General features: G+C 44.0%; 1 protein-coding gene across 1 annotated transcript; it reads right to left on the bottom strand.

The window, feature by feature from the left end:
* Positions 1 to 1,405: 1,405 nt before the first annotated feature.
* Positions 1,406 to 22,423, bottom strand: aspnat (aspartate N-acetyltransferase). Its single transcript, XM_085451041.1, has 3 exons — positions 21,636 to 22,423; positions 20,235 to 20,399; positions 1,406 to 8,774 (listed from the first exon to the last, which is right to left on the bottom strand). Exons 1-3 carry the CDS (start codon positions 21,937 to 21,939, stop codon positions 8,407 to 8,409), a joined length of 837 nt encoding a protein of 278 aa, XP_085307167.1. The 5' UTR covers positions 21,940 to 22,423; the 3' UTR covers positions 1,406 to 8,406.
* Between the last annotated feature and the right edge of the window lie 2,106 nt (positions 22,424 to 24,529).

Here is a 24,529-nt window from a genome sequence, read left to right as displayed (position 1 = left end):
CTTTGAGGGATAAATCATACTTGGAAAAAGCATTAAAACAGAAATGAGCTGCATTTAAAACATTTTGCTGTTTTAATGCAACGAAGCTTCGATGTGTTCAGAGACACTTGTGTGTAATAAACTTCACCTCGTGTTGGCTGCATTCATGACTCAGAGCAGATGATCTAATTTTTCTCTGCTCTTCGCTCTCTGCAGCTCATCTTTTATCTGCTCACTTGGCTCCAGCCCACTCGCCCCTTTTGTCTTGTTTTTTTGCCTCTCTCTCTCACACACGCACACATTCCACAAATGCTCGTATGGACACGTACATGCACGCACGTCCACCGACACCCACACTTTCCATCCGTGCAGCCGAAATGAATGCGCTCGCGCACATTCAGCGGCTTCCAGGCACACTGACCGACTTTCTTTATCTGTGGCAGCCACAGCTAGACACTTTTTATAGTGTCCTGCAATTAAGACCCTTCGAGCCTGCAAAATGTGTCTGGCAGAACCATACGCCTTGTGACAAGATCAACAAAGCCTAACCCCCCCATTATGCATTTGCAATGTCACATCACGTTGGCTGCTAATTGTAGGAGTTGTCGGGACAAAGGTGCATGTGGAACATCCAGCAGATCCAACATGAGTAGTGTCTTGTCATGCACTTAAATTCCTGTAGTTTCCCTTGTTTTTTGTTTTTATTCCAGAGGAATCAACCTTCCCTTTTCCGCTCCATTAGAGAAGTGTTTCTCACCAGGTCAGTCTGAGTAGTTCAGAGCCAGACCAAGGGACAGTGTTATGGAAATCTGCCCCTCTATTCTCTCATTGTTCTGTGGTTAAAGGGTGAAAGCCCCCCCTCCTCCTCCTCCTCCACCTCTTTGCGAGGGAAACGAAAGCCTGGTATGTGCAAATTCAAGAGGACACTCGCGCTTTTGGAGTTGTTCGAAGCACGAGGGAGGTAAAACAAACACTTCTTTGTTTTTCCAGAGTGTGTTTTATTTAGCAGTGTCAGTTGCACAGCAGACTGTGCTGGTATCCCACTTTTGCTCCACTCTGACTTGGGCTTTGACCTTTGATTTGATAGGTTAAAATGGTCGGGCATTAAATTAAAATGAAAAACGTAATTAGACTTCTTGAACGTTAATCTCTTTTCCAGGATGTAATTGAGGTTATTGAGTGTGGTCATTTAAGTGATAACTTCACCTCAGCGACCTGTGCCGTTAACAGGAGCCGATCCCGAATCCCTCTCAAGACTCCAGATGAGCTTCTCCCTCGCTGCCAGGAGGTGTGTAAGTAGAACCTGCAGTATATCCCCCACCCACCCACAGCTGACATTTATGTCACTTCAGTTCAAATATTGCTGTCTCATTTCTCTCCTCCCCTCTGCTCTCTTTGGGGGGGAAAAAACAACTCCAGCACCGTGTAAAATGCATCATCATTTTAATCGATACAATATATGTACATCCATGTTTCAGTCATCATAATGCAAGAAATCCCATCTTTACATCTATACAGTGTTCCAATTGTATTCAGTATAAAAGAAAGGGTTAATAATCACAATATTAAGAGTAATCCCCATGTGGTGATGCAGAAGTCTTCCAAACGAATGGCAGAAAGGGAACTGAAAGCTAATAGATCTCAATAAATGCCACTGCAGTCTCACAGAGGTCACATGGTGTTACTGTCTTGCTCTCTCTCTCTCTGTCTATCTCATGCTCCATCTTCTCAAACTCCCTGGGAATAAATAAATATGCAAAAATCACCACACCATGCTTGGTCTAATAATGTACATTAGAATCATGTTGCAAGATTGGATTTTAACCCTCCTTCCTTCATACATGTGAACCTTCTGGGCCCCTGGTGCTGTGTACTGGCTGTTCTACTTGAAAAGGGGCCTCTTTTTCATCCCCTTCAGGTCCCTCGGGTACAAAGTTCCCTCAGATGCTGTTTAACCTCCACCCCCCTACTTCAAGTCCATCCATCTCATCCATCTACGCTCCTTCCATTTCTTTATCATGGCGGGCTTGTTGACCTGCCTGCCTCCCCACAGTGTGGCTGCATATCAGTCCCCCTGCTGTGCTTTGTGTGGTCAGTTTCCTGGCAACAGACAACAGCAATGACAAGGCTCCAGGGCAGAGAAAGCCCTCTTTGCATTACAGCAGCTTACTATAGCTAGATAGCTCCAGAGCCCCTGATGTTCATGGTCATGGCTGGTGTGTGTGCGTGCTACAAGCTAAAAGAGCTGCAGTGTTCGGGCTCGCAGTACGACAACGCCAGAGAGTTCAAGCAGACAGGAAGTCCACAATGGCGGCGCTTCTGAAAGTGGCTGCTGCTGTTTCTGTGTGACTCTTGTGAGGTAGCACAGATTAAGACACCTGCACTACTGCAGAATCAATTCTCTTATTTTAAAAATATATTTTTATATATTTTTAAATCCACAAGCATGGTTACAAAAAGGAGTAAAAATGACCCCCAGATGCTATATACAGTAAAATATACTTTACAGCTTTACAGGTAATAAATCGTAGATTAAAAAACAAAAAAGAAGCCTTTGAAAATCACTGGTAAGATACGCAGTTGAGAGCAGTGATTTCGGCGGCTGCAGCACGGTTTTAATTGATTAGCTTCGGTCGTGCTGACAGACTGTAGGAAGTGAAGTCGCAGTGCATGTTTAAATGGTGCGAGTTAATCAGAAAGTCCTTATGGTTGAATAAAAGCTCTGTTAAGAGATTTACAGAAGCAAGCATTTACAGAGTGGGACTACACAATCTTTTTTTTTTGGTCCTGTCTGCTTGAACTCTTTTTTTTTAGCATCCATTAGCCCCTTTGTGTCATTTCCCTTTGACTTCTGTACAAATATGTAGCGGTACCCCTTTTAAAAAGCAGATCTTTGACACCCCCTATGTAAAGACACATAAAAAAAAAAATAACCCCAAACATTTTACAATCAAACACCCCCTCAGGCTTCAGCATAAATGAGCGGTAATGTTACAATACTAATTGTTACAGTGTCGGGCATGTAAATATCAATGCAGCATTTCATGTTTCTTGATAAAATCCTTGCCATTGTTCTGTTCTTTTGCCTCCTTGTGTTTATTGCTTGCTTAGATGGCACATGGGCAGAAGTTTTCCAGATAATAACGAGTAAATTACAGGGCTGTGCTGAACAAAATGGAGCCGTGTGAGGAATTAAAAATGCAGCAGTTTCTGTCACCTTTGGCAAATTTCCACCTCCTAAAATAGCCTTGGGTTGTAGCATGAACTATTACATTGTATCCTGTTTATATATATCTTTATGATACATACAGTTGATGATACAGGAGAAACTTTATCCATGTTCTTTATAGGAAATGGTAAAAAAAATCAAACTACCTTGTACTGTATTAGCAAAACAAGACACAGTTGTGCTACAAGTGCTTCATGTGTTCTTGGCACCCGTGGCCTCAGTCCAGAGTGAGTCCTTCAGCGCTCTCCACAGTGGAGCAAAGTCCTCACCAGAGGTAGAGAGAGAGAGAGGGAGTCCATGCTGTGGAGCTCTGTTGCCTCCTCCACCCTCCTCCACAGCTCCCCCACCCCACCCGCCGTCAATTGCCAACGTGGCACATTCCTCCCTCGCCCCTCGCCCTCCTCGTCAGGTGGAACAGTCCAGGCGACATCCATTTTCCGAGACTAAAATAAAAAAAAAACTCCATCGGGATCGGTTAAAACCAGCAAGGATGATAGGCTGCAGTAAATAATACATAAGTAGCAGGAAGAGATGGCGGCTATTTACAATCGCACGAAAAGTCTAACGTCTAATGTTGAGAGGTTGAGTCATCTAACAAAAGACCCAATTTTCTGTTTTTTGTTATTTTACACTTTTTCTCGTTCAAAAAGCAACCAGACCAAAAAAAAACATACATAAAATGTCGGTAGTTTACATTCATGCCTTTGAATGTTCGCCCACAAAGCGGCTGAGCACGGACACGCAGCATCAGAGTAACGCAACACACCCACAGGATCTGTACATTTGTGCAGTTTTCAGGTCTATGCTCCTTTACTAGCAGATAAACTGAATGAATATTGTGACATAATCGTGACACTGGAACCGTTTTTGTACCTAGCGTGAAGTTGAAGCGGCCACTTGAGTTAAAATAAATAAATACATAAATGCTGAAGATGTGCCTCTGTTTTATCCATCAGAGAAGAGCATCAGGTGATCTTTTTGTTATTATTTTAAAGCCCTCTGAACTAAAAGAGCCTTCTCCAGCAGGAGAGGCGTCCATGCAGCATACCTTCTCAGGAAGGAAAGCTCACGCTCAAACAAATCACAGGAAAAACAAACAGAAACCAGCGGTGAGATTGGTTTTTGGATTGTACATCAGCAAAATACGTCATAGGAACGGTGCGTAACTAAATATACACTCTGATAGACGCTGCATACCGTCTACATTCTAACATTAAGTATGCTCTACCAGTTTTACACGGAGGTCAGGCTTCACAGGGTGTAGCATTCACATTAAGTAGAAAACAGACATTACTCAGACTAGAAATAAATGCATTTTAGTCAGTGCACTTTGCCTTTTACAATTCAAAGTCACCCTTCAACTACCTCAAGTCATGCAGTCCACAGCGTTTTTAAACTCCAGTGTTTGATTCCAGTGCATAAGGCCTTGGCAAAGGCATTTTGAATACCGTCCCTTTTTGTTCAGAATATGTATGAATGTGGATAATAGTTCCTCCCATAATACACGAAGGAGCTTTATAAAATTTCATCAGGCAGAAAACTGAGATTGGCAGCAGCAGAAATGGCTCAGAATCGACAGACTTCACATTCCTCCACAAGATCTAGACAGGATTTTTTTTTTATTTCGTTTTTTAACAGTCCACCTCAGGAAGGCTCAACCTCAAGCAAGTCTGATAAAGACCGGGCTGAGCCATGCAGGGAGGACCTGAATACACTGGCAGGGATAACCACTGTGTTTTCTGTCCCACTGACTGTGATATCTGATTGTACATGAGGTGAAAAAAATGTTATAGTCTGATCCATAGCTTTTAGTGTTCATGCTGTAGTTTGGCTCTAACTTCTGTGTTCGGTACTCTGTGAAGTTCCCGAGAAGCTGTTGCTCCAGAAACATCACAATAAAATAAAGTGTGGCTCCCTTTTGACTCTCCAGCAACAACCAAGTTCAAAGCAGATGCATCAAGGTGGTGTGAGGCATCCTCCACGTGTCGGCCCAGTGAAAACATCTGAAAGAACTGTTTGATGCTTTCAGTGCCTTCGTGCCTCGTTTTTTTACTCTATAGTGCTTCAGTGGGATTTCTTGAATTGGCGCTATTTTAAAGATAAAAGCGTACCAGCGGCTGAGCCTCCTTTACAAGAGCGTTGTTTCTCGTGGCTCAAATTTAAGGAAGAGTTAAGGAGAAGAAGCCTTAGTGTCATCGGACCCAGCGTCCAGGGTCTTGCCTTCATTATGGGGATAATATACAAATATCCTTATATATAATCTATAATATTGTGGGGAGTGTAATTCAGAATTAGATGCAGAAGAAAACGAGTGCATGTTTCATTTTAGGCATTGAGCACAATTAAAATCTAATCATCTAACTTGTGTTTCCTTTAGTGTCAACTTAGCAGGGACTTTTTTCCCCCTTTTGCATCATCAACTTTCAAATGCTCAATGAAAATCTAGCAAATCTTACCAAAGAAGAACACACTTCGAGTCACATTCCTTCAATCCTGCTCCAATTTATGAAAGGATCTACTGCTAATCGACCCCCAGCTGGTGACCGATTAATCTGATTACTTTCCAATTCTGCAAGGCTTTTAGATTCGGATACAGTGGTGAAGGTTTACAAGCACTGGCTTGTGGCTGGTATTAATTTCACGCCCTTGTCATGACAATTAAGAACGTAAACCATTACTTTAAAAGAAACAAGAGAAAATAAAATACGTCCATTTTTCCATTGTAATTCATGTGTTAGGAGTTTCTCTCCTAAAAGTTATATTTGCATTCAAAGACACATTTCATGCAAATGGTACAACTTTTTTCTTTTTTTTTTCCGAAGAAAGAAACACATATTTGTTTTCTATATGTTTATATCAAAGAAGAAGCTTATTTTCTTTTTTTTTATATATATATGTAGTATATATATATCAATTCACTTTTTTCTACACTTTTCTAGGGCAGGCACCGTACACACACCGGGTACAGAGGCATGCCACACTTGCATTGCTTTTGCATTCTACAGTTGGTTGGCTGGCAGGCATAATGTCATCCAGGCAGTGCTGCATTTGGTGAGTGTCTGCACCAACTCTGAACACACACACACACACAGGCATTTTCTCCCTCACTCTCTGAGTCTTTTGCGTCACACCCATACAACCATACATCATGTGCAACTTAGCTCCAGCCAGTCCAGGCAGCGCCACACTGCCTAGATGACATCAGATCAGGGGGCGGGGGTCTACGGCTGATGCGACAAGCTTCAAATGGAGTAGTAAAAGCAGTGCAGCAAGGCTCCTGTGGCACATGCAGAGAGGGGCCAGGAATGGCTGGAAACTTGAGCAGGATAGGTCAAAGGTCAGCGGAGGGTTCAAATGGAGGGTGCATGGTCTAGCCCAGGGTTGCAGACAGATTCATGAATGGGAGGTAGGAGGGGAAGGAAAGCAAGGTAGAAGGGCCAGTGCTAAGATTGTGACAATTACATCTGTATTTTTTTCCCTTTTTATATATTATGTGCTTTTTTTTGTTATGTTTTGCTTTAGGTTGGACTTTTTACAAATGGTTTAATAACATAACTGAGGCTCAGAGTATGGATGGCTGAATCTACTGGTGGTCGTACGCTCGGAGGATGGAGATGGAGAGAGGTGTTATGGGAGAAACTCTGACGTTCGCTACATGAGTTTTTCAGTTTTTCAGCTGTATACACAATATAAGTACATGGAGGAAAGGGAAACACTAGTGCCAATAGATCAGATAAAATAATCAACTGCTGTTTGTGCTCAGTCATGTACTGTAGGTTTGTGAGTATTGCTTGTAGTCTTACTCAAGTTGCTCCCCAATAACCTGGATTAAGCAGGCGGAGTGTAGACTGCAGCGACTTTGTAATTGTTGTAGTTTTGACAGTAAAATTTGCATATTTAAATGAAGTTTGTTTCCTCTTCAAAGTTATAAAATTACTAATCATCAGTTAAACACTGAACTGTATCCAAAGTGTTAGAATTGACCTTGATTCAATCAGTAAACTATTTTAAAAGTACACAAAGAAAGTACTAATGTTTAGTTTCATAATACTTGATTCAGTGAGAAAGGTTCATCGCACACAGCTGAGACTCGGTCTGCTGTCAGACCAGAGCCTCGTCAAACGTACACACACATACACACAGTCACATATTCACAACACACACATAACAAGCTCTGACGTGCAGCTATATCTCATCTCGGGATCTGTCAGTGTGACACACTGCAGCGAGAAAGCGCCACCCTCCTGTCACCGCAACCAGCCAGAGACCCTCCCCACAGCTCCAGTGAGAAAAGGAGGTGATTCATCGATCCGGGAAAGAACATAGAAAAGGGGGGGTTGTTATCCAATCGGACCATCAGTGAGGAGAGTAAAGAGGAAGGTGTGTGTGAGGAAGATGCGCTGTGTTTATTCATGATGCAGGATGCACACAGCACATGTTCCAGTAACCATCCTTGCCATCTCTTCTCTCTCACTGTCGGGGTCAGTAACACACTCTCGCTGTGCTTCAATATGGTGCCTTGGAGAGGTGGCTAAAAGCCGGATCACTCGGTTTGTGTGTCTGTTCACACACCAAATCATTTTTATGAAGGAGAGTGTGTGCTAAAAACTCCCTTAACCCTTTTTTGAGGAGTCTATGTACTCCCCCCGGTCCACGCATTGCTCTATCCACCCACCCCACATAGAAAACTGCACTCTTGAGCAACTAAACATGATTTTGCTGTGGGGAGGGAAGGTTTGAGGAGAGCAGAGAAACGTAAATGAAAGGTAATGTTGATCAAAATCACATTTTCTTGATGCCAAAGGGGCTGGGGAGGGTGCTGAGATGGGGGTGCCAGTTAGATGTCTTCTGGAAAAAGCCAATTTTTCTCTCCCGCAGGTGAGAGGAAGGATTAAAGATACAAAAAATAAAAGATTATTAATAATAGAAACAAACTCTTCTTTAAAATGTCAAAGTATAATACAAAAATCAACAAAAAAAAGCATAATAGTAGTAAAAACGTTAGTGACTTAAGGGTGAAATAGTAGAAGTGTTAAGTCATACTCAAAGTTATCCCTAATGACACAAAATAAATAAAAGCTGTCAGAGGAGAGGACGTGGTCAGGGCTCTCAGGTGAAGGAGGGTCGTTGCTCTCTCTCTCTCTGTCCCTCTCTTTCTCCATCTCCAACTCTCCAGCTCTCTCTCTCCCTGTCACCTCTCACTCCTCACGAAGCTGCAGGCGATAGCGGGTATGGCGGATCTGGAAGAAGAGCCTCTCCAGCGGCGAGCGGCTCATCCCAGGTAGCCGGTAGTCTTCGCTCTGGCCCGTTCTGCGGAAACCCAGCGACTCGTACAGCTTGTGGGCGGCCAGCTTCACGGCCGTCGTGCCGAGGACCACGCCGGCGTAGTTGTTGCGCATTGCGTACTCCAGGACGCGACGACCCAGCGCCTTTGCGATGCCTTTGCCGCGGTAGCGAGAGTCCACCGACATCCGCCGCAGCTCAACCGTGTTCTCGTCCTCGTGGCCCTGCGCCGCCACGATGCCCACCACACGACCATCGAGCACTGCCACCCAGAAACAGGAACCTAACAGGAGGAAACAGGAAACAAAATCCAGTCTTACTGCGAAAGCAAGAATTATATTAGACATGATTTAGCAGCCTGTTAGCCAAGCTTCGTGTAAACACTGCAAACAGCCAACTGGGATCTCTCCAATGTTAGTGGAGCTGAACCTGCTGAGAGCAGGTGTTTGGTTTTTCTTTATTGTCTACGTTTCTTAATTTTGAGGGTTTTACTGTCTTTGTGCTAAGCCTGTCAGCCTCTCATCCTATTAAGCTCATAGCTCCATATTTTCATTCTTTCCTCTGTTAGAATAGTTGTACATTTCAAAATAATCCATTCTAGGATAGGCTATCTGCCCCTGTTTGGACCATCTTTCTTCTGATTGGCCACCCATATCAAACAGGAGGTTTGAATAGCAAGCGACCATATTTACTCTCTCTAGGTTGCTAAGAGCAGAAAACAGACTGTCTGAAACCGAGTATTTAGCTGCACATACACTGACCTCATTATTTAACATCACTGTATCCATGTATGAGAGGAAATAATTAACTTTGACATGAAGGTGAAGAACAGAGCCTGTGATGGTGATCTTTTTGTGTTTTTGGATAAAGGTGTCTCACAGTCAGCTGCTCCGGTACACTGCCATGACTTTGATCATATGTCAGACCTCTGAAATATCTCTTGCATGGAACACAAAACAAGCAGTATAACTGTCTTAAACTATTAAACAGGACATGAAAACTATAACTGGTTGCAAAATAGTTGGATGAGGCAGGAACTGATCTCAAGATGAACGTCGCCTTGCATGGCTGTTGTAATGACTTAAGGGCTCTGGGTAGAAAAACCAATGAATGGAAAATAGAAAAAAGGGGATGCAGGGAGCAGCTGAATGAGCAGGTCTGACTGGAGCTTAATAACGTTATCCACTCAGTGAGGACTGCTGATTAAAAGTGCAGGCATGACAGAGCAGTCACTTAAAGCTGACAGCATACTGGAGCAGAGACTCTGATGTCAGATAGCAATTAAAGATGAGTTTTTGGGCCAAAACACTGTCATGTTACAGATGCTTATACACTATCAGGGACTTGCTGCATCTCAGGATTAATCAGACTGATGACAGACAGACAAAGACACTCAACACACGTCCAGGCAGACAAATGAGGTTTGACCGACATAGAAAAATGTCAGCAGACAATGCTCCTCCACCACAGAACCACTAAGAGCCTGAATATCAGCCCGTTTTACCATCAATCTTTATTCCTGCTGCAGTTTGTAAACGGTTCGCTTTGATACAGAGCAATTGTTCCTTTTCCCCTCTGAAACTTTTCAGTGATAATACTTCAGGTTCAGAGGCCAGAAGGATGTGAATCATCCTGAGTGTAATTTAACATTCGTTTAAATGTTTCTGAGGTAGAAACTTGTGCTATTCATGATGTTTTAATGACACTTTTAGGAGCCTGGAAGCTTTGTGACTTTTAAACCCAACATGACAATGCATGTGCCCTTGCAGTAATCTTTCAAAGAAAAAGACTTTCTAAACCTTCTGCTGTGTTGCATAACTGTGGTCAGATAACTAACATCAGCAGCACTTATTCCATGTGCTGGCAGTGTTTCTGTGGTTTTGTATTAAAATGCCATCTGTTTGTGACAGACAAAGTAAATCTGACTGTTCTGTGACCGGCAGAGGCCGACCTGCGGACAGCAGAAATCTGCCTCCATCTGTTCACGAGCTCTGAATCCTAACTCTCTCTCTTTGTCCTTACTCTCACTTTTTATGCCGTTACACACAACATCTCCCTCTTCTCTGTTTGCTGCTCCCTCACACAGACACGCACACTAAACAGGCGGTGAAATTGACATGCATCAGTCCCACGTGTTCGCGAGGATTTGATGGCCCTGCAGGCTTGTGTTAAGCTGATCCAGAGGCTTCTGTTAGCGAGTCAAACAACTGTGGCAACGGGCAGCCCCCAAGTGATCCCCACTCTCCTAGTGCTGACATTATAAGCTGGAAGCCCCTCGAGTTTCCCCAAGTGTGGAGATGTTGCAGCCAAATTGGATTTAATTATCGGATATAGAAACAATGATTTGAACACTTTGCAGACTAGAAGCGATAGATCAGAGATTTTGTCTGCCTCTCTGGAAATGTGGGTCAGATGACTGTGCAGTTTGCTGATATCACAGAATATCACAGGCTATGTTGCCAAAAGTATTTGCTGAACTTGCGTGACATCTCATCCTTAATCTATAGAGTTTAATATGATGTTGGCCCATCCTTTACAGCTATAACAGTTTCAGTGCTTCTGGGAAGTCTTTCCACAAGGGTTAGGAGTGTTTATGGGAATTTTTAACCATTCTTCTATAAGCACATCTGTGAGGTCAAACAATGATTTTGGATGAGAACACGTGGCTCACAGTCTCTGTGATTCATCTCAAAGGTACAGTGTTGGGTTGAAGTCAGGACTCTGCCGGCCAGTCAAGTTCTTCCACACCACTCGCTCATCCATGTGTTTCTGGGCCTTGCTTCATGCACTGATGTGCGGCTATCTTTTACCAGGAATGGGGCATTCCCAAACTGTTTTTCTAACCAAGAAGAAAAATAGAGGTGAACCCATGGGGTCCCGCCTGAGAAACCTGCAGCTCGTAACTCCTAAGGTGGACTTTGTGGGTCCAAAAGCTGGACCGTTATCTCTACGCAACCAGTCTTAGCTGGTGTATTAAAGGACAGCTTGTTCGTAAAAGGAAGATCCGATCCTATCTGAAAAACTGGTACAAGATGAGAACATGTTGGAAACTTAGCAGTTTAAACAGACAATTTGGGAAACGTGTCCTGATGACCTGAGGAGTGTGGCGTGTACGTATGCACAAAGCAGTGCAGCCTGGTTTGACTGCCCGCCTTGGAGGCTGTGTTTTTTTAGTGCTTGTTAGCAAATCTAAGCATGCATAGTAATTACACTAAGATGGAAACACACTCCTGTGTGTGGGCAGGGTAGTAGAGCCTCTCAGAGCTTCTAGCATGGCTTTACTTCACACCCATGGTGGCTTTCTTTTAAGACAGGATGATGGCGAGCTCTCTGAGTCAAAGACTTTCCCTGTCTTAGCGTTTGGAAGGGTCATCATAAAAATATTTGAGGGCAATAGTTAACTAAAGCTGTAAATATCTGTCTTCTACACGCTTCCACTTTTCTGCTAAATATGATAAATAACAATTAATTTAGTCTTTCAAGGTATCACGAGTTAGAAAGAGGGAGTGAGTGAAGGAGGAACTCGCTTTGAGAAAAGCGTTAAGCTCTCTGATGCTCCCGCAGCTGTTTAAGAGTGGAGCGGTACTACAGTGTACCGCCTATGTTTTGGTGTGTGAGCGAGTGTGTGTAACTGGAAGGTTGTATGAATGAGGTTACTCAGTCAGAAAAAGGAGTTAGTCAAAGAGAGCAAAGAGGAACAAAAAAAGAAGAAGTCATTCAGCTGTCCTGTGTGAAAGACGCAGCAGCAGAGGAGGAGGAGGAAGGCGAGCATCTGAGTTAACAGTAAATGCGATGAGACTGAAAGGATCCATTATTGCTGCTAGGGCATACAAACGCAAAGGAGGGGGTCTGCCATTATTACAGGGGGAGTGGGGTGGGGGTGGGGGTCACGGAGAATACAGATGATGTCAAGATAAGAAATAGATTGAGCAGAGAGTGAAGGGTGAGAAAGGGAGCAAGAGCTCTGAGTTGTGGAAATCTTTCTCTCACAAGTAAGAATCTGATTACTGTATTCTTAATGCGGCGGATCTAATTTCTCTCAGTAGCTCAGTAGATATTAATAATCCTCCATGCATGCGCGTGGGAGTGTTAGATACTGGCTGATGCTGTGATATGAACCCTCCATTAAATTTTAAAAATTACACACATACCTACAAACTTACATGAGCACATAGACAGGAATGGGCTTTATTGTGTGCAAGAAGATTGTCCTGGAGGCCTAATATGGTAAGGGCTCCGTCTAGACGCTGCCTCGCTCTGCTGGAGCTCACTCTTCTGTGAAGCGAACACCGTATTAACGCTTTTTGGGCGAAAGATCGGCGGCGGCTTGGATTTTGGCGTGTTTGCTAATTGTTTAGGCTTCTAGTGACCAAAGTATTTCTTTCTATTTCCCTGCAGAAGGCGTCTCATTGCTGCAGGGAACATTAAAGTCAATTTAAGCAACAGTGATTTATGGCTTTGGATTGAAAGTGTCGTATCGCTGCACGATTAATCCGGCCCCCCCAAACATTACATTTCGCGCTTCTGTGGGGAATGAGATCTCCCTGTGGTATTCATCAGGTGCCTATCAGACTGTGTTATACGATTATTTTTCTTCCCGACAGTTCTGGTCACATTTTGTCACTTGTAGTGCTAAAAAAACACACACATATGTTGCGCTTTGTTCCACTGGGCACATTAGCATAAGTGGTCCACATATGGTTAACCCGTTATAGCCCGAATCATGAAATAAACGCCAGAAACTACATTTTTTTGAAAATGACAAATTAAAAAATATTAATTAAACATTAATTTGCACATATGAGTTTCAATTTGTAGCATTTTGCATTATGTTTATATGGTTGGGGGGGGGGGGGAGACCTGGGGGGTTCCAAGTTATTTTGTATATATAAAAATCCCTTAATACTGTTTTATTTTCACTTTAAAGCAAAAAGACTTAAGGCGGAGTCTCTGTAATGCACTCACACACAGATACACTGTACTCCTCAGGTCAGAGTGCATGCTGGGAGTATGGATTAACCTGTCACGCACAACCCCACACGTCAGCAGTATCTTCCTTGGCCACGGGCGACGAATGCTGAGAAGAGATGACTGTCACACAAAGGACACGGTTTCCAGATGTGCGCGTGAGCACTCATCAATGCAAAGCAGACTGATGCGCCTACGTGTGTGTTGTCACGCTTCATGAGCACACACACAGAGGAACTCATTACGCACGCCCGACTGTTCGTCTTGCCGCCTGCCTGTCCGCCAGCACGTCTCCATGTTGTTTGTACGCAAGCGTGCGAGTACGCGTCCTTTTTCTTGCACACTTGCGCTTTAATGTGTACGTGGCATCCATCAGCGTACAGCTGCTGCTCCGACTGCCCTCTCTCGATCTCTCTCTGGTTTGATTCTCGGGGTCAAAGGTCACCCGTGTGGGCTTCACGACCGAATGCAAAATGTTAATCTAACCCAGAGGTGGGCGATTAATCTTCCTGTCCGAGGGGCCACGTGAGAATCTGGGACTGTTGAGCTCAATAAGCTGAACTCAGTTCTGCTCAATATAATAATTTTTTATCTCTTTTTAACGTTACTGGAGCTCAAACCTATTACATCTACATTTATTGTTCCTTTAGAAATCGCGACCCTTAAACTGCAGACTCAGTCTTAATCTTCATGCACGTAGTCTCTCGTCTATTGATAACAGGCTCCTCTGTAATGAGCGAGTCAAGACAGCGAGAAAATACACAATGCGAAAACTAATGAAGCCGCTGACACGCCATCTAGTCTCTCTGACGAGCACCTTTGTTCGCCATTGATTTAAGCAGAATGTAAGACAAAAGCCGGAGGTAGCGAGACTGCAATCTATTATTAATGATGGGATCGACTTCCTCAAAACACTGAACCGACAAGTGGCAGATGCTCACGTGTTTTCAGCGTGCAGGAAAAATTAAAAGACAAGCGTGTATTCTCCAGGTGGTATGCGTCCAGCAGAGCCTTTAAAGGAATCGTGCTTATGATGGTACTTAAAACTAAAACATGTCCTAGTATTTAATCAGATATATATTATATTTTTTAAGTAATGTGTTATTTATGTGGGCACAAACCCTCAAACTGGTAACGGAAGGTGTAAGTTTAAGGACATCTAGCTCCAACATTAAAAGTACCAGCAAGGCTTTGAGGTGGTTTCTAAGATGTGCTGAAAATATTTTGAACCTGGGACAAAATATGTGGATAAAAGCAGTCTGAGCCCCACTCAGCTGATTATGAAATCAGAGCAGCACCAGCTCTGAGGGCAAAGAGTTTTCATGTCTGCTTCTTCTGGAGCGCAGACATAACAGCGTGCCACCTGCACCACTGAAGGCCAAAGAGGCGTTTGCGTATTTTCAACAAGTCAAATATGGACTTTTCTAAGCGACGCTTCCCCGGTGTTGACTCGAGACATGAAAAAGCATTCACTTGTGGCAGAGATAAAATGGCATACAAGGTTGATTTAGCTTTTTTTCTGCTGTGGAAATTGTATTAATTTTTCTTTGTTTAAGTGGAGAAAAGTCTAGTTTTTAAGTTGTGAAGCAAACCTGGACGTGTGCAGTCTGAGAACAGCAGTCACACAGTGATGTAAAGGAATCAACATGATCCGATTCACTCTGTGCTCCTCTCTTTTTTCACTTTCATTTCCCACTCCCAGCAGAGTACTGCCAAGCCTTGTTATACTTGAGGCCGCTTCCTTTGAAAAAGGGAGTTCTTCCTCCCCACTGTTGCCAAGTCCATCCTCATAGAGGACTGTAGTGTTGTTGAGGTTTTCTCCCTAATATTAGGTCTCAGTCAAACAAACTTAGGGACTGATAAACTGTTTACTGTAGCCAGTAAAGAGTGTTTTTCATTTCCCTTCATGACCAAAGACATTACTTTGTGTCTGCCAGAATTCTAGATAGCCCAGCTGTTCCACCACACCTGCTCCCCTTCAGCACAGATGAAGTATATAGGAAAGGAAAAGGAGGAGTGATACAGGTGTGAGGGTGAAAAAAAAATCCCAGAAAGATTAAGGAATAGTAGAGGGAAGCATCCAAAGAAGCTCATTAAACTAAGATATCCCAGCTGATGTGCATGAAATATCCCATAGAGGTTCCTTTGTGTGTTGCAGTTTCATTTTGGGCCACAACTGGACATGACAATCACAACATGGGCTGGATGCTTCGGTTTAAAATAAAATACATGTCGCTCATACTCTTCTCAAGTGCGATACCAGTCAACAAAAACACTCCTGTTGTGGATGCAGACTGTGCAGACTACAGTAACAACCAGCTGAGCCCAAATTTATTGGGAATTTTAAAGTGATAAGGAAGCTAAACTGAAATTTGTAAAGAGCTGTGTTTGGCGCAGAGGCCATGATTGTGACTCATCTGGTCTATCTGCTGGCCAGCAAGCCCTAGATTTATCTTCCCTCCCCACACGCATAAAGTAAATGCTATACTTTACAACACCCCTCCCTCAGATGCCCCGTTGTCTCACCTCTTTCCCTCACACACTCTCTCTTATACTCTTTCTCCCTCATTCTGTCGTTCAGTCCTAAAATAAGGACAAGTACCAGCAGAGGAAGCTGCGCCCTCACCTGCAACCGAATGAGCTCAAACCTCCCCCATCCCTCTTCCACACACATGCATAAATGTATAGACACACACATACAGGGCTACAATGAGATGAGCAGGTATTTTAATGTCCGCTGCCTCGATGAGACCCTGCAGTGATCATGACGCCTCATTAAACAGCCGCTATTAATGAGCGGGTATCTCGCCTCACCAGGGAGCTTGGTTCAGTGTCTGCTCACACCCTCATTTCATTACACTTGCTTTTTAGGCTGTAAGTGGCTTTAGGATGACCTAAAGTGACACATCAAGTAACGACTAAAGAGGGGATAAATGATCCGACTGCTGCCGGGACTTTTTTAATTACTCCAAAAAGAAGTCTTTTAGCATGCTTTGACTGCTTTGGAGATCTTTGGGTTTGAGCAGTAGAAAGGCTTAATAATGGCAGCTGTAAATTGCACATTAGTAACGAGCAATCAGTCACAAAGCTGGGTTTTGGTATCTCTTGGTGTCTCTCCAACATGTAGCAAATAATAGTCTCAGCACTAAACTTCATTATATTATAGCCCAGCTGGGTTGTTTTTACAAGTTACCAAAAGTTTTAGCTGCTACTTTTTGTTAAGAAACAAAAAAGATTTTAAACTTTCCAAAATGAAATGACTAGATGTGGTCAAAAAGAAAAGTTTGTCGAAAAATAAATAAAGTCAGCTTTTATTTCGCCTGTATCTGTTAAATAGTTTCTGTAGCTGGTTAGTCTTTTGTATCTGCGCTCATGCTATACGTTTCTTCCTGCTAAAAGGGAGTTTTTGCTCCCCGCTGTCACCAAGAGCTTGCCCATGTGGGACTGCCAAATTGTTGTTTTTTTCTCTCTAATATTACAGTGCTGAACATTGGTGGTGGGGGGGGGGGGTCATGATCTCTGTCTAAATAAATAAATAAATGTGGGTAAATTCCCAGATGATTAAACATGCAACTATTTTGCTGGTAATACCTGAAATGAGTAAAGAAAATCAACAGCCTATTTATGCAGATAATTCATAATTTTATGGGGGGGGGGGGGGGTTATATTGGTTGGGTGTGATTATTGAGGGGGGGTCATAACCCCCCTAACCCCCCTGGAAATTACGCCCCTGACCTTGGGGCAGCTGTTTTTCCTGATTGGTGCTATATAAATGAAACTGAATAGAGGAAACGGATTAAAATTTACATTACTTCACAGGGTTTGTTGAGTACTTTTAAATGCTGTTTTTATTTAAGCTTATAAACATTATTGTGTGTTTGAGTGCAAATCAGATAATTTTTGAAATAATCAATCAATCAATTTAATTTCAATTAAGTGGCATTTTTGTACCAGATCTGTCCAGGGTGTACCCCGCCTCTCACCCTATAACAGCTGGGTAAGATAGCCCACCACAACCCTGAATCGGATGGATGGATTGAAATAAGCCTCCAGTCTTTATTTGAGACACACGTACATATTTATCCTCTCAACCATTGTTAGCTCAATTTACTTCACAACCTGTCTGCCTGCTCTCACACACACACACACACACACACACACACACACACACACACACACACACACACACACAGCATTACAGGTCTAATGAAAGCAGTGACAGCTGGCCTTAAGAGGCTGCAGAGTGAGTGATCACAGGAAGTGAGAGTATGAATTAGTGTAGTTGTGCCATGTGGAGAGGGATATGTGTCTTCAGTCAGGAATCGCTTTTCTTTTATTACTCTGTGGACTTGGCTTATTGGAGTTTATTCCTTTTATATTTTATTTCAGTGTCACGAAGAACTCCGTGTCTTCCTGTGTTTGGCTCTATCTTTCTTCTAAAGCAGCACATCTCATACATCCCCATCATTCAAGGTGAAAAAGAAAACAAGCATTGTGAAATTCAATGCTGAGTTTCAAACTATTTGACCTCCCACATTCAGCAAACCGTCTCTCAAAACACAGAGAAGCCTCGAGCACCAGACACACACTCAACATTGTATCACTTCCTATTTGAAGTCCTCGAAGACACACACACATTATTGAACACAAAAGTCCTTATCTCATCTGTTGCAAACTCTTAAACGCTCCCTGTCAGACCCACCCACACAGACACAGCTAACTCGTTAGCTACTTGGCTCACGTAGAGGGCTACAGTCCACAGAGTTGGTGTTTGCATGGTTGTCAAGTAAACCTCAGAGATGAACTCGTGTTATTTATCTTGTGATTTATTCTTTTGCTGTTATCTGCTGCTAACAAGCTAAAATATGGCATGATCATGTTCTTTTTTGTTTTTAGACACTTTGATTATCTTATTGAAACTTTCCTTATAGGACCCAGTAGGTTGATTTGACAGTTTATTGTCCAAGTCCTTCTGAAATTCAGGGACGATAGCAATATAGGTGTTCAATAAGAAATATAGTATAATAACAACAACTAACCTGTTTGTTTTGTTTTTTTCATTATTCTCATTTTGTACCAGGGAAAAAAATTAATTATCTTTTTTTTTTAACTTAAATGTCTGGGGGGGTTTTCATCCCTTAATCACTGTTTTTAAATATTAAAGCAGCAGCAAATGAAATGCAACAGATAAATATCATCCAAGTGCCATCAGAAAATGTCGTTATGTGCTTATAGTGTCGTAGCTGTCAACAAACCAACACCATGTTTGGCCAACGTTGCATTAAAGAGGCCTAATTACTGTTATACATACAGTGGGCTGTGTGCATGCTCATGTTTACTCTTAAACTCTCTTAAAGTAGCTTTGCATTATTCACAGTTTAATATAATCCTTATTTATCTTATACTTAACCTTGGTGCAGTCCCTCAGTGCACCCTCCCCCTTTAAGCCAACTTTTTTTTCATTGGCTGCCCCTCACAAACAGGTTTGAACAGCAAGTCGGTGGGCTTTTGTGCTCACAGCCAGAACTGTGACCCTGAGATGACCATATTAGGAATATCCCCTCTCTATGATGTCATAAGAAACCAAAGAGTGCAAATAATCAAAACTATGCAGGCTTCCTTAAATTAATACACATCCAGTTTTCATTAAGCAGTAAAGTGTGTGTTTGCATTAGAGCCCGTTCCTCTTAGAAAGAAGCTGACTTATATGATCTGTTTTCAGGGCCTTTAAGTTCAACAAGTTCCCCGTTATTGGCCAAATGTTTCCTCCTCTATATAACCACGCACCCCTACGTGCCATGCCATTCTGTACACACTTTAAACAAAGCACCACAGTGACGTCAGTGGTGCCTCTCCATCAGGACCGCGTGCTGGTACCCAGGTGTTCATCCCCGTGGGCCCATTCAGAGTGCACGGATATAATCATTAGCATTGTCCAAGAGCAGTGGTGCCTGACCCCATCTAAACCATCACAGCCCTGCAGCAATAATGGGAATGCTAAATTGCATTTGTGTATGCACTGGATTACCAAGCCAAAGGGCACAATGTCAGAGAGAAGCAGACAATGGTGGGGGGGCAATTGATGAACACCTGCTTTTTATATTTGCCACGTGGTCTGGGTTAACAGGGAATAAATGTGTCGAAGAAGTTAACAAGGCAGGGGAATGTCTGAAAAAAAGTGTGTCACACGTGTACGTGGCTGTCCGTCGGTGCTGCCCGGAGTTAAACTCCCGAGGAGAATGAATAGTCAGAGATGACACCAGAGGTGGATTGATTTTTCCAGTTAGAAGCTTTAGTGCAGGAAATGAGCCTTGCCGACACCGAGTGTACTGCAGAAAGTGTATCAGCAGTCTCCTCTGCACGATCAATAGCCCTGTGATGCCACCCCCACCCGCCCCACCCTTTACTCCCCGCCCCCTACCTCAGTGTCCAAGCAGAGCCCAGAGAGGAAGCAGAGTGGGGGAAGGAGTGGAGACAGAGATATGGGAGGAGGGGTGGGAAAGCAGGGAGACGACCTGCATATTTGATGATTTGCCTCTGCATCGCCTGAAGACTCTTAGACACAGCTGTGTTTAAAAACAGCGCTTTTGGTTTTTTGTCTTGTTAAAAGTTACAGGCCCAAACTTTTCAGTGCGCCAATGCATTTTTTTCACCCACTAACTGCGTGCTGGTGATGGTGGAGCACTGGGAACTGACAAAACCACACACATTGTGTGTGTGTGTGTGTGTGTGTGTGTGTGTGTGTGAAAACAGTGATGTGTTCCCTGCCTCTTACCTGTGGGTTTCATGTAATATGCATCTATGTCAGCCATGTCCGTGTGCAGAGCACAGTCCAGATAGTTCTGGATAACTTTCCTGCTGTAGTAGTAGCGTGCACCCATGAGAATGAGGGGTGCACAACAGGTCAGCGTGAGGGATTTGGTCATGTAAAAGCACATTACTATGGAGAAATGGAAGAAAAATAAACAAAACCTGTCAGAAGAGAAAATCACATGTTTGATTTTTGCCGGACCCGTACACACACACATACACAACAAGACATCTGTAAGCATTAATATCAGGAACAGCTGAATCAAATATTTGGATAATTTTTCACACAAACCCGCGTTCATCAGACATTTTCTGGGAGACAAAAGTTAACAGAACGACAGAGTTTGTTCTGCCTGAGGAGAGCGTATTAGTGCTGGATTCATCCAACCAGTGCAGTCCATGTTGGGAGTTATTAGTAAGATGTAACGCTGGGGGGCGCAAAGGGAGACAGAAGCAAGCAGGATGGATGCTGCGCGTAGCATGTTGCGTGCCATGCAGTAACCTAGTTGCTACTTTGTTCGCTCATTTGCACTCCAGGTGGAGCGAAACAGAAAGCGCTAAAATGCGCGGGGTAGTAAGCTTCCGCTCAGACGAGGTTTTCAGTATTCAGGATCAAATTTGGTTGGAAGGATCGAGACAAATATCCAAACAACAAAAAGAGGGGGGTATGTGAAGCAGATTTCATGCGATTTTTTATTCTTTAATGTGCGTAACCGTACATGTTGTGACGCAAGACGCGTTTACCTAAACCGGCAACATCAACAAAAAGCCAAACGAGATGTGGCGCATTGACTGCTGTGTAGGGGCGGAGGTGGTGGTGGTGACGAGGCGGCGACTGGGGGGGGAGTGCGTGCGTGCGTGTTCATGTGTGTTTGTGTGTATTTGGCGGCGCGGCGGGGGAGTGCTTTTTGGGTACGTGCGCGCACCCTCTGGGCCAATCCTCAAATTCATTCAGTCATTCATTGAAGCACCGGCATGTCATCACATCGGTTAAACACATGCACCATGCCGCCTGCCATGCCTTTTGTTGGCGTGTAGGAGCAGCGTGGCCGGTGTGGCACAGTATGAGGCGGCTGCTGCTGCTGCTGCAGCAACAGCCTTTTTCTCAACTTAACTGCACATCGCCCACAGAGCCACGACAACAAAGAAGCATCAGATTTCTGCATGATTTTGAAGGCAAGTTCCTCAAAGGAATCGCTTCAGGGCGCAGACCTAATAAAAAACGCGCAACAGCGACATTTACCTGCGCACATGAATCCATGTTAGAGGTTACATTTGAAGCTTTTGAGATGCGTATGACCAGAAAAAAAAGTTGGTCTGAAACACACATAAGCTGCACGGCACACGGAAGTGTGAGGGTACTTACTTGTCAGAAGAACGTATAAAAACTGGGTCTTGGGCTGCTGCCAGAGCCCCCTAAAAGCTGTGTTGGGTATCCTCTCCATAATACCCTCGTAAAAGATGCGGCGTACCTCCTTTTGATCCCCGCGCTCAAACTCGCGGATAAAAACCACGTCTTTCCTCACATCCTTGGCCTCGGCGGGGTTCAGAGGCGTGCTGGACGGAGGAGAGCTCCACAGGATCGACTCTTTTTTGGTCCCATGTATAGCATCGTGTTCATCCGCAACAATTTTAGTCTCGCAAACCATTTTGGGAGACGAACAATGCATGCAACTGGCCGCAAGAAGAAGAAGGAAAAAAAAGTGCAGTTCGGAGAGAGGGAGGGGGAAAAAGAGTGGGTAGTAATGATAGTGGGGGAAAAATGGATGATTCGTGAGATTTTCTTAAAAAACAGCGAAACGATGGAGGGGGGGTAAGACGAAAGGGGGATGTTCTGCTGCAACCCTGAGCGTTTCCGAAGACCAAGACTTGCCGGTGTAAATCGAGCGGTATTTATAAGCGAGCAGGGCGGGTAGATTCGGGTTCACGGGGTTGGGGTGGTCCTCCGGCTGCACAGATTGGTAGAGGCAGTGCGCTGTTAGATGCTGATGGACGAGGGAGGAGGGAGGCTCGCTCATTCCCTCCGCATCTGAGCAGGCTTATGTATGTGTGCCAGAGAAGTGTGTATTTTGAGAAAGTGGGCCCGCGACGAGGAGGGGAGGGGGTGCGATGGCGAGATTGCGTAGAGAGGCTGCTTCTGAGCAGTTCTGTCTTCGTGCTGTCTTACAATGAGGAGGATCCCCGATTTTGTGATATACAGTGGCTGCGAGAGATGCAGCACAAAGGCGCAAGGTAAAGCGGGGGCGATGCGTAAAACAGGAGGAAATCATAGCAGAGGGGAGAGTGCAGATCAGAGGGAGAGATGGAGGAAATAAAACTCCTGTGGGATTTATGAAGTTAAAGGGTGACTGTAGCCGCTTAAAGTAATAAATCTGTGGCAAAAAATGAAAGACTCTTAAGCTGGCGTCACCGTTGCTGTTGCGCAGATAGGAGGCTGCTGTGATAATAAAGGGATGGGGAAATGCCCTGATGTGATACGGAAGCATCAATATCCTCAGAGATTCAACAATAAAGTCTGAAATCAGCTGCCGGTCAGCCTAACGCCCGGCGGCGGCTCTCAGTGGGCTGTGTGCAGCCTCCTCTGCCGGTTGACTGACAGCTCTGCTGCACTGCAGTGATTCCTCCACAGCTTCCCTCCGCTTTGTCGCCCAGCTCCTGTCATACATCACCCCCAACATGGACATCGTGTCTCGGCTTACTGCGCATTTGTAACCTGCCATTAACCGATTTGCCGCCGAGTCGTCGCGCATCAACATCGGCGGCAGTGCCGGCTTTACGCGCGTCCGTGGCAGCTGTGATGAGGATGATGATGGTGATGCTTGGTCTGCTCCTTTGTTGTCCCCCCCACAGCACTCCCTGTGTGTGACTGCGATGGTTATTGTGCAGAATCAGCAAAAAGTTTTATTTAGGCGGTTTCTGAACAATGATTAGACTAAAAAGTGTCACCACCTATTAGAGGAGGCAAAAAACCCACTGAGAACATATGATGATGTCATACACTCTAAAAGTATAACATCCATTCCTTATATTAGTATAAACATTACTGGGCATCACCAAACTATTTCCTGGTGTCCTGCCGAGCCTTTCTCGCGCTATCATCAGTAAAAGTTGAAGCTCAGCGGACGTGGAAGATTTATTTTGGCTCTCAGCTCGCAGCTCTTTGTAGAGCCACAGTCGCATACTCAAAGCAAACTAGTTTGAACTGGATCGTCAGCGGCAACCTGCTATTGATAAAGCTGCATCCACCCCCACTCCCTCCTCTTTAAGGTGTCCCTCCTCCTCCTTTGCTGCTCTCTGGGTGGGAGGAGGAGGAGGAGGAGGAGGACAGGTGGATATCCTGCAGAGTCACAAAGTCTGCTCGGTCCGGACGTTTGCTCTGCAAACATGCGAGAGATGATTTTTCTTTGCACCAGCATCTCCTCTGCAGCGGCTCTCACTGTGCGGGTGGAGGATGCTCTGGGCATGCGCAGTGCTTCTCTTTTTTTTCCGCTTTTTTCCGGTAGTGCTGCCTTCAGGTGCTGTAGGCAAAGGTAGAAGTTGTAAACACAACATATGCGACACCGTCAAAGTTAAAGAACATAATAAAGATCCGTGTTTATGATCTTTATAAATCTTCTGTTTCATTTCATCCGCTCACTTTGAAGACCCACTGCAATGCAGTTTGTCTGGTTTACTGCCTGCTTTCTATTTTTTGTTTAAATATCTTCACATTAAAAATCAAGAAACACAAAAGTGCAGCAGTAAATGCTGTGTTTTGCATGCACATTAATAACTGCACTGTGCAGTCAGACCTGTAATGAGAGCAGCAGGTGTGTGCTCTGAGGGGGCTCTAATAATGCTCTCAAGACAAAGTTTTAATTGAATGTCCAAAGAAGACTTAAAGGAAATTCATCATTTCAAATAGTCTTTCCACGAGGTCAGAAGTTTAACTGAGACATCGAGCATTGATCAATGAGGTGCAGGTTACAAAGTCTTCTTTTATGAAACATTTCCAAAATGCTACAAAAAAAACAAAAATCATCCATGCATTCGCTTCCGCTTATCCATTTCAGGGTCGCGGGGGTGGGCGGAGCCTATCCCAAAAAATTTCAGTAGTTACAAAATTAAAACAAAATTAGCACACGATAAAATGTTCAGTTTAATCTTAAACGTGCCAGTTAGAGAGGTATGAACCCTTCTGGTTGCATTACGTGGTCCCCAGATGATGAACCCTGCAGTTTTAGTGACCTCATCACATCTCCTGTGCCATCCAACCAAAAT

This window comes from Copadichromis virginalis, linkage group LG3 (assembly GCF_057382275.1).
Source record: "Copadichromis virginalis isolate Kocher_CV1m ecotype Utaka linkage group LG3, C_Virginalis_male_GT1.1, whole genome shotgun sequence".
In the NCBI taxonomy this organism is placed as follows: Eukaryota; Metazoa; Chordata; class Actinopteri; order Cichliformes; family Cichlidae; genus Copadichromis; species Copadichromis virginalis.
This window is presented reverse-complemented; position numbering and strand designations above follow the sequence as displayed.